This window comes from Arachis hypogaea, chromosome 14 (assembly GCF_003086295.3).
Source record: "Arachis hypogaea cultivar Tifrunner chromosome 14, arahy.Tifrunner.gnm2.J5K5, whole genome shotgun sequence".
Taxonomy (NCBI): Eukaryota; Viridiplantae; Streptophyta; class Magnoliopsida; order Fabales; family Fabaceae; genus Arachis; species Arachis hypogaea.
In genome coordinates this window covers 142,089,295-142,107,646 of record NC_092049.1, presented here as the reverse complement: position 1 = coordinate 142,107,646, position 18,352 = coordinate 142,089,295, and the positions used below count along the sequence as shown (strand labels likewise).

At 29.2% G+C, this 18,352-nt stretch overlaps 2 protein-coding genes across 6 annotated transcripts in view; one reads left to right on the top strand and one right to left on the bottom strand.

Annotated features, from left to right (window-relative positions):
* Positions 1–3,653: 3,653 nt before the first annotated feature.
* Positions 3,654–18,352, top strand: part of LOC112798159 (heat shock cognate 70 kDa protein 2-like) — a 200,987-nt gene continuing 186,288 nt past the window's right edge. The window contains exon 1 of one of the 2 annotated variants that reach the window (XM_025841364.3): positions 3,654–3,838. The gene's annotated coding sequence lies outside the window, so the exon portion shown is untranslated. The remainder of the gene's footprint in view (positions 3,839–18,352) is intronic. The other variant, XM_072215641.1, reaches the window with a different exon arrangement.
* LOC112798193 (uncharacterized) lies at positions 10,267–13,058 on the bottom strand. Of its 4 annotated transcripts, none has more exons than XR_003818341.2 (6): positions 12,817–13,024; positions 12,642–12,735; positions 12,118–12,136; positions 11,903–12,043; positions 10,753–11,048; positions 10,267–10,604 (listed from the first exon to the last, which is right to left on the bottom strand). XR_003818341.2 is itself a non-coding variant. In XM_029298081.2 (6 exons), the coding sequence occupies exons 2-5, from the start codon at positions 12,688–12,690 to the stop codon at positions 10,893–10,895; spliced, it is 354 nt and encodes a 117-aa protein (XP_029153914.1). In that variant the 5' UTR covers positions 12,691–12,735; positions 12,817–13,001; the 3' UTR covers positions 10,267–10,604; positions 10,753–10,892. The 4 variants fall into 4 exon arrangements, 2 of the variants coding, with proteins under 2 accessions (XP_029153914.1, XP_072071405.1); XM_029298081.2 differs by having other exon boundaries at positions 11,903–12,032; positions 12,817–13,001; XR_011871581.1 differs by having other exon boundaries at positions 10,753–11,059; positions 11,903–12,136; positions 12,817–13,026.

The following is an 18,352-nucleotide window of genomic DNA, read 5'->3' as shown; positions in this document are numbered from 1 at the left end:
TAAAAATGCTTGTTTGTTTATGAAAATCGACAAGTCTCTAAATAAAATACATGGAACGTTTCTTTATTGCTTTGTGGTGAAAGGAGTGCTCATCCTTACCAACAACACTAAGATAAAATGAAACTTCTCCATTATCGTCAAACTATCTAATACAATAACTCATAAAAGAAACAATATACTTATCCTTGATTATACTATAATATATAGGAAAAATATAGGTAGACAATAAAAATATTAAATAATGTAAACAATGGATATATCGAATGTTTATATTACTAGGTATACGAATGGTTATTCTAATATTAAGATTTAGGTAAATAATTTAAAAGTGTAGTGTGTTTTTATTTGATTGGTGGTTGTTCATATTGTTAAAAAATCATTGATTATCGAGCACAATGATGTTCTTGTGTTTCATATGGAAAAGTATGAGCCAATGGAATATTTGTACAATGTGTATAATGGAGGTTTAGGGAATATTAGAGATATAATCATTAGTGATACCTTTTCCTATCAGCTGAAGTTTTTGGAATAAGTGGTATCATCACATGGTATTAGAGCTTTAGATTTGAAAGGTTAAGAATTCGATTTTTGGTGAATCCCAAAATTAATTTAAACTTTTGAGAAGATGTTTATTATTAGTAGTGTAGGAAAATGATGACTAAATATAAAAGTTCTTACAATGTAACCAAATTATTTATTTATATTGTAAGGATTACAAAGCACACCAAACTCACATACATATAAATTAAAGGGAAACACAATTTTTTGCTTAAACTGAAAAGAAGTAAACCACTCCATAGAAAAGTAGTATTTAACCTCACTTTTACACATTTTAAGAGTGCACATGTAATTATATATCGGTGATTCAGTCGAATTCAGGTGAAGTTGATATCTGAAAAACGTTAGATGAAAATTTAGTTAACTCAGTCAAATCATCTAACGGCTCTTCAGTATCAACTTCAAGCGAATAGTTTTTACCTTATATATTTTAATTAAAAGAAGTAACTAGGGCTTCCACTAGAGCAAGAACAAAAGAAACAGGATCTCCAAAAATAGCTGAAAATATTAACTTGACTACCACTGGTGCTATCGTTACCACCATCTTCTTTGCCAATGATGATGATCCTTTTGAACTATTTGATCCTTCTCCAACTTCGACAACTTTCATATTATTACTCTCAACAACATTGCTCTGCATTTTTGACACTACAACCTTCTTTTCCGAGAAATAATCATCTCTGAATTTCTCAAGAAACCATTCCTTAAAACAAGAAACATGATAGCAATCTCCATCGGAAGTTACATATGACCACCCTTTAGCTTCGCTATCGTCCCCAACTTCCTTACGCTTACACCGGACACACTTTTTCTTAACGTTTTGTTTCAATGTGAGTGTCTTTGTTGCATTTGACTCTTCATAAGAAATGTTGTCTCTTAGCTTCAAACAACATGGATGCAAATCCAAGCCTGTGTCCTTTTTTGTAGCTTCGCGATGATACACAAACCCTTGCACTTCCATTCTACAAGCATCACAAACCCTAGGGTACCCAAGGGGTTTCTCTAGGAACCGGAATTCTTGTCCTTCGAAAAATGGATGACTTACCTCTTTTTGACGCTGAAGAACAGCGTTTGCACATTCTTCATGGAGGACATAACCACTGCAATTTTTTTCTTCACAACGATAACTGCGTCCACACCCTCGTTCTTTACATCCATCGCAGCTATATGGCGCTCCGGGTGGCGTTGACGTTAACGCGTGTTTATGGATCTCGGAAAGAACAATCTGCTGCTTCTCAATTCCGGTGTCTTCTGTGTTATGCACTACAACAAGGGTATTAATATTCAAATATATTTAATATTTAAAAACTTGAGTAATAGTACTTTGAATTGATTTTTAAAATTTTTTGTTTTGGATAACTACTTAGCCTATTCTCAAGTAGTCTAACCAAATTAACTTAATAACTAATTGGCCCAAACAAAAATTACCACAAATGTTACTTTTAAAAAAAGGTGAAAATTCAGGTGAAGTCTACTATACCTGAGTTTTTACCTTTAAAAAAATAATTTCATTAGGTAAATAATGAGAGATCGCAATAACATTTAAACCCGCAATATCCATCCCACCCCTATCCGCTCGGGGCGGATTTTTAGCGGGGCGAGTTCTTGGGAGAGGCGGAACCGGGCGGGATTGAGTTTAGGTAATACCCACCCCTACTCCTCCCGCTGTATATATAATATATATAATTTTAATATATAATATGTATAATATACGTAAAATAATTAGTAAATGATTAATAACATTGTTTTATATTTAAATTTTTACTTTAATTTATGTTATGTATATAATGATAGTTATATAAATTTTGAAATTTAATTTTATTTATTGGATTTTAATAATCATAGGAACGGGGCGAGTTAGGGTTTAACATTTTACTACTTGCGAATAAAAACGGGACGGGTTCTATATGGTTGTTGTATAGCGGAACGGGATCGAATAGAGCAAAAATTCGCCCCTACCTGCCCTGTTGCCACCCCTAATTGTAGGTTAAAATGAGTTATCCATGCATGTTAATAAAGGAGAGAATGTGAATAGTACCTTGGTCGGGTTGTGGTTGGATCCGCGTGACCAATATCCGTGCTTCCTCATCTTCTTGAGCTGCCAAATTAAAAACTCTCTCAAGGGATGGAAAAGGTGTCTCTTGCATTATCCATGATCTTGTTGCATGGAAGGTGTCATTCAAACCCTCAAGGAACCTCTTGGCTCTTTCTTGCTCCCTCTTGCTCTTGTCATTGTTCTCATCCAGCATCATGTCATATTCCATCCAAAGCGCATCGAACTTGATCTTATATTCCATCAGAGTTCGTGTTTCTTGTTTGAGTGAATCGATTTCTTTCTTAATATCTGTGATTATGGACTCATGGGAGGAGTAAAGTTTCATCAAAGCTTTCCACACGCCAAGTTCTTTGGGCAAAGCGTCCGCAAACTTTTTGATCTCCTCCGAGATAGAACCGTGGATCCATGACAGAACAAGCTCTTTGCGAGTCTTCCATTCTCCATAGATTCGTGGTTCGTTCATCACCGCTGCATCGGTGCCATGCACAAACCACAGCGTCTTTGTCTTTTCCAACTTCAAGTTCATTGCTTGGCGCCACTCCTGGTAATTCTTGCTTCCCTGCAGAACCACATTTCGATCTGGCGATGATTCATGAGGATCTTGATGAGTCTCAAGCGAGTGAATGTAGTTGTAATAATAGTAATAGTTGGCGCTCGCCATCTATAAATATAATAAGGTGAAAACTTAGGTGCACTCTACTTCACGTGAAATTGATATCTGTGAAAAGTTAGATGATTTGACTGATTTGATTAACTTTTTATCTAATGACTCTCAAATATCAACTTTACAAGTCGATTTCACCTGAGTTTTCACGTAGGTTGAACGAAGAAGGGAAACAGGTTCGGAAGGAAAAACAATATAATAGCTAGTAGTGAAGAAAACTTGGGAATAAAATGTAGGTATATTAGCAAAGTTTGAAAGAGATGAGAGTAAACCTTGCTTTAATTTGGTAATGACTTGATTGATTCTCTTGTTTATATAATCACGTCCACGCCTTGTTTCTATTAGGTACGCGATACACCATCTTGCCCCAAGTTGCGCCTCTATCTTTTTTTTTTTTTTTTTTTTGATGAACATCGGGGCAGAAACGCCCAAAAACAAGAAAACTAAATAGAGACTACTCTAAGGAGAGCAATACCTATAGAATCAGCATGAAAAGCTAAGAAAATACAAGAGGGCAGATTGAAGAAAATATGGCAGCCAGATGGAAGACTATGACCAAAGTGAGCCAACCTATCAGCACAAGTATTTGCTTCCCGAAATTGGTGATGAATATTCCAGCTAGTAAGCCTGCTGCATCTGTTTCTGATAGCCAAGACTAAAGATCTAGTAGCATGTAAGTCAATTTCCTTCTGGAGACAAAGCTTCACTGCAACAAGGGAGTCTGCTTCAATAATCAGATGAGAGCAACCAATATTCAAAGCTAACTCCAGGCCTAGTAAAATTCCCAAAAGCTCCGCTGTCGTCACTGTTCCACCGTCCAAATTCGCACTAAAGCAAGCTATAAATCTTCCATCAGAGTCCCTTAGGATCCCACCACAAGCTGCTCTTCCTCCATCTAACACAGAGCCATCTGAGTTGAGCTTAATAAATGGGTGATCTGGTGGCTTCCATTTGATCTGTCTTTCAATGAAGTTGCAAACCTTTTTCCTACTCTGAGCAAGCTCGAGGTGTGCTATAGAGTAGTCCTTCGCTAAACGGAAGGCCAAAAAATGAATGCTATTCTCTGCTACGGCCTCATCGCTATCAAAGATCACCTTATTTCGACGAAGCCAGAGTGCATTCATTATGCATACAAAAAGGAGGGGCCAGTGAACCCCTTTAAAGAGGGATTGGGATGATAAATTCTCCAACAACCAAGGGAGAAGGGGGGTGTTGAAAAAGTTACCAAATCTCAATCTGGCATCAATGCTCATCCATGTTTGTCTCGCAACTCTGCAGTCTCGGATCACATGGAGCATAGATTCGATTGCCTCACCACAACTAACACAAGAACCATCCTGGGTCATATTTCTTTTGACTCTAATCTCATTTGTTAAAAGCACTTCATTTGCAACAAGCCAGCAAAAAGTACGCAGCCTTTGGGGAGCTTCAAGCTTCCAGATCTTCGAAAACAACTCAGCTTTAGAATTATCTGAAGGGCTTAGATAGAGAGAGCAAGCTGACTTGATAGAAAACGCACCGTCTGATGTCAACAGCCAGGCTAGAATATCTTCTCCCATCTCTGGTTCAGGTGTTTTCGTCGACCTGAAAACGGGAATCCAATCGTCACCTAGGACTACTGCAATTCGATTGAGATCCCACCTCCGGTTTGATACATAGTCACACACCCGTTCCTCCAACATATTAGGAAACACCTCGGGTTGAACAAAATCAATCAGGTGGTGTACCCCTGGCATCCAATGATCATTCCAGAAGTTAACATTTTCACCGGACCCAAGTCTCCAAACAAGATTGTCAGCAAACTTTTTCCAAACATGAAAGATACCTTTCCAAGCATTAGACGAAGATAGATGTTTTGTGATAAGTGGAAGGGAGTCATCTCCACATCCATACTTGCTACGGACTATCTTTACCCATAGCGCATCTTTATTATGGATTAGCTTCCAGGCCAGCTTCATAAGATTTGCATTATTCAACACTCTAGCCGATCTGAGGCCCAAACCGCCTTGGCTTTTGGGAAGGCAAACTTTCTCCCAACTCATGAGATGAGGTTTCCTCCCCGAGCTAACACTTCCCCACAAAAAATTTCTGCAGATTTTATCAATGCTATCACAAATGCTTAGAGGAAGTTTCATGGTCTGCATGACATAGGAGGGAATAGACGCCAGTGCTGATTGAGTGAGAGTAACTCTGCCCGCAAGAGAAAGATTTGTAGCCTTCCACGAACTAAGTCTATTAGCCATTCTATCTAATATGAATTGAAAGTCTTCCTTCTTCGAACGACCATGAAGGAGAGGGACTCCAAGGTACTTACCCATATTGTTTGTTAACCTCATTCCCAAAGCATCACTCAGTTCTTTTTTCCTAGCGAGGCACATATTATCAGAGAAGTAAACACAGGATTTAAAATAATTTACCTTTTGACCCGAACATTTACAAAACAAATCCAGAATGCCCCGTACAACTTCAATCTGCTCCATGGAAGCTTTCCCGAATAGAACAATATCGTCCGCAAAGCAAAGATGGGAGAGTTTCGGCCCACCTCTATTCAACACCATTGGCTCCCAAAAATTCTAATACTTAAAATCTTGGTCGAAACTAATCTAGTTCACGTGAAGTTAATAGAGCGGTTAGATAAAAATTTAGTCAAATCATTCAAATTATCTAACGACTCTTAGCTATTAATTTTATGTGAAGTCAACTGGACCTGAGTTTTTACTTAAAATTTTATTTGTATACTAAAATTATTAGCCACTAATATATTTATATATAAATATATGTGTAATTTAATTTATTTTTAATATATATTTATATTTTAACATATATTCTGTATTGATGACTAATTTTAATGTACACGTAATATATAATAAATATATATATATATAATAAAAATAATCTAAGAACCAACTAAGGTATAATTAATTTGGAGACAACTAGTTAAAAAATAATTTTTATTTTTAATTTTAACATTAAAAGAATTATAATAATGAGAGTTTTTTTTATAATAAATTTATTTTTCAACTAGTTGGTTTTAAGTTAGTTACAACCTAGTTGATTTTTTAGTGCACTCGGATTCAATAAAAAAAATTGAATTGACTTACATAATGGTTCAGACATAATAATCTAAATTTATTTTATTTATTTAATGGTTGGTAATTATCTTTATGTGAAATTAATATTTGAAAATTGTTAGATAATTTGATAAATTTAAATAAATTATTAGAGTAAAGTATCATTTTTGTCCCTAAAATTTGAGGTAAGTTTTAAAGTTGTCCCTAACATTTTAATCGTTCTATTTAAGTTCCTAATATTTCAAAACTGACTCAATGTTATCCTGTCATTAAGCCATTAGGGATCCGTTAACAGAATTGACGGCGGAACAAAATTGAGACAATTTTGAAACGTTAGAGACTTAAATAGGACGAAAACGTTAGGAACAAAAACGATACATAAAAATAAATTTTAATTTAATTTTATCTTTCAATAATATTAATTTTTTACTGTACATAATATTTAATTATTTTTTAATTATATCTAAATAAATTACACTTAATCATATTACTTTCATTTTAAATAACTTTATTTTTTTATAATTTTAAAAAATTTTCATACATTAGAAATAAAAGTATAAATTATATTTTATTGTATATATATTATTTTTTCTTTTCTGTAAGTTTATATACTAGTCATTCTACAAATATTTCATGATAACTAAAAATTTTTAAGAGTAAAATTATAAAAAAAATTAATTTATTTAAAATGAAAGTAATATGATTAAGTGTAAGTTATTTACATGTGATTAAAAAATAATTGAATACTATGTATAGTAAAAAATTGATATTATTGAAGGATAAAATTTAAAATTTATTTTTATGTATCATTTTTGCCCCTAATATTTTCGTCCTATTTAAATCTCTAACGTTTTAAAATCGTCTCAATTTTGTCTCGCCGTCAATTCTGTTAACGGATTGCAGAATAACATTGAGTCAATTTTAAAACATTAAAAATTTAAATAGAATGATTGAAACGTTAGATCAATACTTTATTCTAAATTATTATTATTATTATTATTACTACTACTACGTTCTAGAATGGCGACCAACAAAATATATATTAAGTACTAGAATGCTTGTAAGCGCTTACACTATAGGAAACATTTCAAGTATATTGGAAGTACTAGTGCACCAGTTATTTTAACTATTGATCTGATTTATAAAAAATATATATAATATATATTAATTGAAATCAACGGTTAAAATAACTGGTGCATCGATACTTTTCGATGCACTTAAAATATTTCCTATAGTATATACGTAGTGCTAGCTCTCTTGAGGATATTCAAATAAAAATATAAAATGATAAAAACACGACCCATTAGTAAGGTCTTACTTAACAACTAAGGATTCCTTTTTAGTTGCTAACTACTAACTAGGGACCGGGTAATGATTCTCTAGACATATAAGACATGTAATAATAAATTCAAGAGTTAAACAAGTAAAAAAAAAACTAATAAACATCCAAATTAGTATCCATATAAAATCAGAAATATAACTTGGTAACTTGTTTGGTAAAAAGCTCCAAAGTAGTATACATATAAAATTTTAGAAATATAATTAAAATCAGTTAGAGCAAGATCCGTCAAATCTGTGAACCAATTCAATGGATTCCACTCAGAAAATTAAAATATATCAAAACTGCAGAAATTAGTAACATATCATTCAAGTCATTCAATTCTTAAAAGATTAATTCAATTGGTGTGCAGCTAACTATCTAGGGTCGTTATAAGGAAGCTTTCCCATAACTAATCCCTCCTATATTATTCACAGAGGATAATTTCGTAAAGAAGCGTAAAACATTTTTTTTAAAGATACTTAAGTGTCGTATTATTATTGGGCGTATTAACGAATTATTTATTTTTAAATTTTTTAATAAATTAGAATAAAATCGATTTTTTATAACAATAACAATAAATTTAATTGTTATCTAGTCCGGTCGAACCGATCAATTTACATAACTTATTACTGGATCATTTTTTTTTGTTTTTTCTAAAACAAAAATAAAAATATATTTGTTTTTTTATCAAAAAATCTAAACATAATTCAGTTTAGATTGTGTAAATCAATCGGATTAAATCGAATCTAATTATTATAGTGCGGACAATTAAATTTATTATTATTGCTATAATAAATCAATTTCGTTCTAGTTTATTAAAAAATAAAATATTAACCAATTTAATAAATATATCCAATAATATTATAACACTTGTAAACGTCTTTAAAAAAAATATATTTTTAATATCTTTATCGAAATAGTTTCATTATTTATTTGACCTCCCCCCATTTTTCGTCACTTTCGATGGATCAGTTTTTCTTTCGAATCACTTTCTTTTTTCAATCGTAGATCCTTACTTCTATCTTCATCTCGATTAATTAATTAGATTTATTTGATTGTAAGAAATATTTTTATCATTCCAATTTTTAAATATTCAATAATAAATATAATAATTATCTATTTCTTTCATTATTTAACTTTTGATTTATTATAATTTTATGATAAATACTATTATATTCTCTCTAAAATAACATGTAAATTATCTTTTTTGATATGTTATATTTTAATGGGTATTTATTTATTTTTAATTTTTAGTAAAATTTGTGAGATGACTAATTTATCTAATAAAATAAAAATAAAAAATTGATTTTAGGTTATTAAAATTTGTTGAAAATTTAACAAAATATTTGAAAAATAATGTTATATATTACTCTTTTATTTTTTACACAAAATCTCATATTTTTAACAAAAATTAAATAAAAATCTATACTTTCATAAAAAATAATTGCAAACTAGCTACATTAATTTTAAAAAAACAAGATATAAAGTGTTTCGAATTTTTTTCTTTTTTTTTTTTATATAATTCGAAACCAAATTGTATAGAATAAATTTCTAAATTTAAAGATCTACTTAACGATAAACTTTTCAAATTGCAAATTTTCACGGTGACACTAATTTGAGTTTCTATTTTTAATTTGTCATATCAATATTTTAGTTTAGAATTTAGTTAATTAAAAAAATTTAAATTAATATTTTAATAAATATATAACATATGTATTAAAATAAACATCAAATTAGAATGTAATACATCAGAAAAGATAATTTATATGTTATTTTAGAAAAAGTAAAATAGTATTCGTCTAATTTTATATACTTATTTAATTATTATTAGGTCAAATAATTTAATCGGTATTTCACCGGTTGAATTTGTAATTAAGTGATTTGGCCAAATCGATTAATAGTTCAATTTTGATAACGATGATAGAAAGGAGGGAGATGAAGGAGAAAGAAATTTACTAAAGGTAGGGATGACAATACCACTCGAACCTGCGGGTACCCATCCCATCCCTATCCGGTCGAGGTGCGGGGCAGGTTCTTGGGAGAGGCGGGGTAGGGTCGAGTTTAGGTAATACACTACTAGAAAACTAGTTATTACAGACAGATTTAGTCCTTATTATAGACGGATTTTTGGTTACCGACGAAATTACCGACGGATTTTGTCCCTCTGTAAAAGTCCCGTCGGAAATTATTTACCGACGGAATTTTTCCGTCGAAAAATTACAGACGGATTTTTACAAGTTACCGACGGATTTTCCCTCTGTAAATTCTCCATCCATTTCCCGAAGCCGACGAACTTTTCGACGGATTTTCTGTCTGTAATTACAGACAGATTTTCAGACAGATTTTCCATCTGTAATTACAGATGGATTTTCCGACGGATTTTCCGTCTGTAACGGATTTTCCGACAGATTTTCCGTCTGTAATTTAAACTTTGAAAAATCATCTCACATTCTGATTACAGACAGAAAATCCGTCTGTAAGGTAAAAATTTTTTTTTTCTAATTACAAAATAAACTTATTTTCATACACAATAAATATAAATTTAATACAAATTTTTATCTAATTTGTATTTGAATATTTATAATATTTCAAAAAATAAACAAATTTCATCGTATTATCAAACTAAAAGAAAAGTACTATAAACAAGCAAGTCAATATATATATTTCAAAACAAAAACAAAATGTATTGATCATCAACTATAATTCCTAGTATATCATCAACATGCTGCTTCTTGTAAAACATTCTGGGTGGCATTAAAACGGCAAAGAATGATTGGATGAGAAAAGTTAAACCCTAAACCAAGCATCTACAGCAACGAATCAGCAGATATCTATATTCTTTCTTTTTCTGCCACTCACACAGGCCCAGTCATCCATTTTCGACACTTCTATGCCTTCTAAGAATAGTGAATATTTTTGTAATAAGTTCTGGACCTGCATAAGGAACAAAGGAGATGAATTTAGGAGGAGAATGTGATTCGAAGCAGTTCCACCAACAAGAATCTGCATTTGGCAGCAAAGAGATAGCTGCATTCCGAATAAAGAAAATCGATAATGAGAATTAATTGAACATTTAAACTACCTGTTCACTTAAGATTCCAGAGAGACCAATAATTGCTCCAGGCTTTGCAGAAAAGATAATTTGATCAGCAAGATTTAACAGAGGATTTAAAAGTATGTTTGCGATGACCACATCATATTTATCCTTGTGAATGACTGTGTCTATCTCGAAAGCATTTTCTCCCTCGACAACTCTTGGCTTGCAATCAAGTGCAGTTGCAGCTTGTCTGATCTGATGTTATTCAGAGTAGCATTTTCAGATGCTGATGCAATTGCTTGTGAATCTATATCGACTCCAATGGCAAAGGCAGCACCAAACTGCAAAAGGTCTATTATTGGTGAATATGAAACTGCAGAAGGTCTAGAATTGCTTTCCTGAACTCTCATTTGATTAATTTCTCAACTGATTCTATTACATCAATAATATGCTCTTTCATACTAACTTAATAATTAAACCCTAAACCCTATATAAGGCCCAATAAGTACAGAACATGTCATATCAAAATGTTTCTGAAAATTCATATCTGACATATGTTTTGTCAATTAACCAAAAAAAGACAGTTAAAATATGTGAATATGATAGAGACGGTTATAATATTTAGCTTTCCACACAGAGATGTTCAAGGAAACAAAGTAAGAATGAAAATGAACTCTACTGTACACCAAAGGCATTCTCGCACTGACAGTTTTCCATAATATGAATAAGTGATCATTCCCCGAATAAGAATGCTAAGTAAAGAATGCAGTAAATTTAATAGCTATTAAACAGAAACCAAACAATTAGCAGTTAGTATTTAACAGCTAGAACACAGGACTAACTCGATTTCATAAAGAGCATCATTGCCTCATTGACTCGATTTCTAGTTCATAAAAGATGAACCTGTCTAATTTTCACTCATGCCCTTCCAAAATTGATTTGAACAGAAACACTAGAAGATACACCAAAAAATTTCAGCTACTCTGGCTTCGAGTGAAAGGCATACCAAGACATTTTTCTCATGAAAAACTTTACCAAATATCATAGAACAGAGACTAGATGGCTGAAGAAATGTGAATATAGCATAATAATGCAGAACTTCAATAGCAAGGAAGTTGCGTAGATATTAGATCAATCTTCTAAAGCAACACAAGAACAACTTCATGATATTGATCTAGAAAAGAAGCAAACTGACCTGAGCTCCTTTCATCCAGTCATCCTCCTCAATAATTTTAACTTCATATCTTGGTATCTCTTTCAAACCAATAGAATCAGCAGCATGTGAAATGCTCATATTTATATCCTCACCTTCAAGAAAAATGGAACTAACACAAATCTGTAGAGTTTTAGAAGTGTTTGAAACAGTTCACATAAAATGAGTGCCTTGATCAGATTAGAACTGCAGAGTACCTCTGATATTGTCGGATTCCTGAAGAACCAAGAGAGAAAAAAAAGAAGCAAAGATCATATTCACATTCATACCAAATCCACCGAAAAGATAAGAACGGAAAAGAGATAAAAGAAACAGTAGTGCCATCACTAGATAAAAGAAACAGTAGTGCCCACTTTGCTTAGGCATGGACCTTGCATAATCAAATTTCAAGGGAAGTTGAGTAACTTAATTGAATAGAGAAGCTTCTATTCTAAATTACTAATCAATATTAAGATGCATCAAATATATAAAATTATATGTGAATAACAAGGAGGTAATGTTCATTTTAGTCCTTTGACTAAGTAGGAATAACTCCATTTAGGCAGACACTTGATCAAAGCTACCACACACATTGAAATATCTATTATTGTCAAAACAGATTTGAATGTAATGCTGCATCTCAATGAACTAAGCAATAGGCAAAGTGCGACACTGGTTTTGAAGATAAAGAGCCTAAAATCAATGAAACAATAACCTATGCATTAAAAGATAAGAAGCATACTTGTTGAGCTAGCTCCCTGGTAGGAGAGAGCACGAGGCAAAGAGAACATTGTAAATTAGAGACTTGGGCAAGGAAAACCATTTGATGAGAAAAACTGCAGCCAAAAACAGAATTCAATAAGCCATTGATTTACAGCAACAAATACATATATAGACAAACGATACTGATTTCTAACCTTATTGGCAGCTGAGATAGGTCCGAAGTAGCTTATTGCTTATTGCAGCAACAAATACATATATGGACTGACAATTAATTAAATTCCTTATATAAGTATTACGGAAATGTTTAGTAAAGAATTGCACTCTAAATATAATATATACCATATAATGGTGCGTGCATCACATTTCTAATAAAAATTTTAAATGCATGTCAACTACTTCTTCCTAAAATATTTATTGTTTGAAATTTGTGAAAGAAAGGAAGGTAACCTTGCCGTGGAGGAAGTTTTTTTGTCTTCTGGTATCAGGGAGAAGAGACGAGATTAAAAAGAAGAAAGAAAAATTCAAACAAAGAGAAGGGATGTGAAGGTTGGGAAGAAATTCAGCAAGAACAAAGTGATTTTTTTAATATTTTTAAATTTTTTTCATTTTTTAGTATGAACAAATTGATTAGGATTTATGAAAAAATAAATAATTTTGTTAAATGTATTTTTGTTTGTCTTTTAGATTATTTAAATTTTGAAATGGTAAAATTAAACTATTTGATTAATTAATCTAAAAGAGTAATTTTTGCCTGACATATATAAAAAAGAGTATTCAAGTCTTTTAAAAAATTAAATAAAAATATATTTTTATTTTTATTAAATTATAAGGATATTTTAATAAAATTAGTGATATAATATATATTTTCTTTATCAAAAAATTAGGTGTTGATGTGGAAAATAAAATACACATGGCTTATTGTTATTTGTCCATATTGTAAATATATCGGTACATATGTATTTATCATCGTACCGTAGCAAACACCTTTTTTTATCCCTCTTGTAATTACAGTTTCAAATGTATTTTTTTCTGAATAAGATAAACTAAAATTCCTACTTAAAAAAACCATTCTCCTAAAAGAAATTGAGATGTTAAGATTTATTAATATACCATGTTAATATAACACTTTTAAATATATTGATATAAGCAAAAATTATAATTTGATTAAAAGAATTAAATATCTAATAAAAATATGTATCACAAAAGATAAGTAAAAAAATTGTAAATATTTATTTATTTTTTTATATTATATATAAATTATTAATAAATGAATTTTAATAAAATTGTAATACAAAAGATGGTTTATGGGTGCTAATATGCTAACAATGCTCAGAATAAAAAATAAAAAATAAAAGTTTAAATTGACAATTTGATTCATTGTATATTGTATTAATAATAATTATTGATGATTGAAGTAAAAGTTCAAATTAATGTGAATTTTTATGTGTATGAAATTATAAATATTTAATATATTTAAAAAATTATGTATAATATATGTATGATATTATAGATGTTATATATAAAAAAATATGTATGTTATGTATATAAAATTATGGATGTTAAATTAAAGATATTTTTAGAAGTTAAAGATTTTTAAATGAATTTGGAAAGGAAAAAATTGAGCCATTGATGCCAAGAGATAAAGAAAAAGCAATGAGTGAAGTAATTAAGTGTTAGTGATATATATTGTGATAACAATTGAAGTCTTTTAAATAATTGTAGTGATTACTCTTTAGGATGTTATGAATCAATATTTTGGGATGTTATATTAAACTTGAATTCTTTATTTCATAAAGTAGCTTTATATATTATGGAAAATTTTATGTAACCACTCGTGATGATTCTAAATATATATTTTAAATTATATTTTAAATTATGATTCTCATGGTAAAATAATAAATAATAAATATATATTATTTAAATTATTCAAAATATTATATTCAAACTATTATTAATTACATATATAATAATATATATTTTAAAATTGTATAATATTAAATATAATAAATATATAATTATAAACATTATAAGTATAAAATAATAAAGTTATGTCAAAAATATTAAATTAATTTCGTTATACAACCCATCATTTTTATATAGAATGTTATAAATAAAAAATAAAATATGAAAGAAAATTATGAAATAAATTTTAAATATTATTTTTATAAAAGTTGTTACAAGGTAACCAAATTTACATGCAAATTTTATTTATTGATATTGTAAGGATTACAAAGCACACCAAACTCACATATGAATTAAAGGAAAACACAATTTATTGCTCAAACTAAAAAGAAGTAAACCACTCAATAGAAAAATTAGTATTTAACCTCACTTTTACACATTTTAATTATATATTTTAATAATATTGCTTTTATATTCCCATAATATTGCTTTTATATTCAGTTGTCTAAGTTTTATATATAATAAATGCTATAAATTTAATAATAAAGAGTAGAAAATTCATTGAAATTGATGTATCCTAAAACTTCTTGTCTTATATATGAATAGGACAAGTTCCATATATAATATATAAGTGCTATAAATTTAATAATTTAATGTAATTGACTTGACTTAAATACAAGTAGACTTCTTAAGTTAGATTTTATTAATTAAGAAGATAGATTAACGTGGACAAACGGTGTTATATATATTAGGTGACATTTTTGTATACATTCATAAATCGCATATTTTTAGTTGATACATCATCATCTTATACGTAGTTAAATCACATTTTGATACGTACGTATAGTATATATTAATAGTTACATTATATTAGTACACGCATATTAATACGTTGTTAATGAAAAATATTTGAACAACTAATTCAATTTATGGAGTAAAAATTCGAGAACTAAATTAAGTAAATTAAAATTTTAAGAAACAATTTGGAATATAAGTATAATTTCAAATATTAATATGAATATTAGCTTGATTGTCTCGACTTAAAAAGATGTGTGCTCATATTATTTCTGTTATATTATTTTTTCAATAATAAATTTGTGTTGGTCAAATAATTAAGAAAAAATAACCGTTCATTTTTTTAAGTAAGTATTGAGAATTTAAATTTTATTTTTTGAATACAGTAATTTTTTAGCCAATGATCATGATAAATTTTTAAATAAAATTTAAATTCACCATAAATTAAATCTTAATTTACCATATTAAAAAATATTTAAAAAATACTCTTTATAATGTTTAATGTTTCTTAAGAGCATTAGAAAAGTAGACTTAACAAAATTAGGCTCTACAAATAAAGAGGTCGACCTATGTAAGCAACTGTGACAATAAAAATGTTATGTATTCTTATCACAGTGTTCAGTTTTTTTATTCGCCATAAAATTAAAAATAAAGGTTGTAAAAATTAAAAGAAAAAACAAATAGTATTTCTTGTCGGATCAGATCGTTTTTTTTTTTTTTTGGTGACTGGATCAGATCGTTTTAAGATCACTAAAGATAAACGGAAAATACTTTTCAAAAGCAGTTGTATTTTACTAAATTATTGGTTTCTTTTTTTTCGATATTTGCTAAAAAAAATTACGACTATTATATTGTCTTTATTTTATTTTTGGGTATTTACTCGTCAGTCGTCATACAAGACTTATCATATCATTAGTCATTTGACTCATTTCACTAAATTATTGGTTTTTTCTTCTTTCGATATTTGCTAAAAAAATTACGACTATTATATTGTCCTTAATTATTTCAGTTGTGGGACTCAATTTTTGCTAACAAAATTACGACTATTATATTGTCCTTATTTTAGTTGTGGGACTCAATTTTTATTTTTAAATTCTATATTTAAATTTAAACACCATAAAAAGAGATTAAAAAAAAAGGTAGGGATGTTGTTTTGATATAAAAATACATATTAAAATATAAAATAAATATTAAAAATAAGAATTTTATTTTGGATATTTTTTAGCCAGATCTCTTTTTTTTATTTTATTTTGAACAATTATTTTTGGATTTTTATTTAGCTCAAATACATTTATTTACTTAAGATTATCTTTAATTTAAAATCTTGAGTCATAATATATATGAAATATTAAATTATTCATATTATTTTTTGAAACTGAACCTTTTATTAAATTTCGAAAAGATATTCAGAAAAAATAAGAAGAAGTTTGAATTGAATTAATCAAACAATAAGAAAACAATGTTTCAGGTATTATTTTTCCTATTTTATATGACCAATAAAAGAAAAGTGTTGGAAATTTAGAATATACTACTTTCCAATATAATTAATATTAGGTACAAAATGAGAGAAAAAATATGAACCGTGTTGTTGCCTTTGTTTTATATTCAAAGTAGGGTCATAACCTTATAGTTATAGGTGAGCAATTTAGGCGTTTCATGCACAACATGCAATTTCCCTTGTTAAATATTTAAAGGGATATGAACAAATTCAAGGACAACTTCACATTCTCATTAGAATTTAATCAATTTATTAATAATACAGGATTTATTTATTTTATGTCTTAAAAGCACATATTATTAATATTATAAATTATGCATGTTAATTAAACTTATAATATAAATATGATATTAATTAAGCCATTGTTGTGAATAATAATTTAATGGAAGGCAATGAATATTTGAGTGTGAAATTGCAATTCAATCTATTTCTAAGGTACGTTGGGGCGGGAGAAAGAAGATGCTGTTTTATTTTTTTTTTCCATGCAAGTGAATTGTATTTGGTTCGTCTCGTGGGAATGTTTTTTTTGTATACTAGTGGATGTTTTTTCTTCATTTGATTGGATATTTTCTGTATAGCTAATGCGTTTTTTATTTATTTATTTAGGATTTGGAGAATTCTTTTTATTAGTTTTGGATGATTTTTTTCTTATGTTTTGTATATTTTTTTCTTAGAATTTAGATGATTCTTTTTTATTAGTTCTGGATGTTTCTTTTTCTTATGTTTTGTATGTTTTTTTTCTTAAGATTTGGATGATTCTTTATTTTATATTTTGTTATTTTTTTTAGAGGTTGGACGTTTTTTTTAGAAAGAAATTAGAATTTGCGTGATAAATGGTAAAAAGTAAATTAGAGTAAGAAGAGGTAATTAATAATCATTAATTTTGTATCTTTTAAAAATTAAAATTTAAATAATCATTAATTAATGATAATTAATAAATATGGAATGCAATTCAAAAATCTTTGTTGGCTTGTTGTTGGCTATATCCCTGTTGGTTTCCTAGCAAAATTCAAAGATCAAATATCACTCCACTATTTGTAATTCCTAATCGACCTATTAACTATTCTTTCAACACTTATTTCTTGATTCTTGAAGATTCTGTCATTCTTTTTCAACCAATAGCTCCAAATGATAACAATAAAACCAAACTCACCAACATTTTATCAATTCGACTGCACGATTGATTCCTGAACTACATAAACTTACAGTCATACAACTCTATATTCATCAGTTCCATATTGTTGTTAACACACTAGCGCATTTCCTTTCTTCCAACACAATCTCATTGAAGACACCCATGTAACAAACATGAACTTGACATATTCCCGATAAAAAACTCAACTCTTTTTCACACAACAAGTTTCTCTTCCCTTGTATGCGCACCATACACCAAGCAAACCGCACAAATAAAAATGATTGTTTCTTAATTCTCTTTCTATACACAACAATCTCTCCCCTTTATAACAATTACTTAATCTAAACATTATATCATCCCATATTATTAATAAACCTCCAGAAGCACCTTCCGATTCCAT

What these genes read in the sequence shown, in the direction of transcription:
- LOC112798193 (XM_029298081.2), bottom strand. Translation starts at nt 12,690, where the DNA reads ATGTTCTCTTTGCCTCGTGCTCTCTCCTACCAGGGAGCTAGCTCAACA. An exon ending in ACTGGATGAAAGGAGCTCAG is followed by an intron (nt 11,049 to 11,902) that starts GTCAGTTTGCTT and finishes GACCTTTTGCAG; the next exon opens with TTTGGTGCTGCCTTTGCCAT.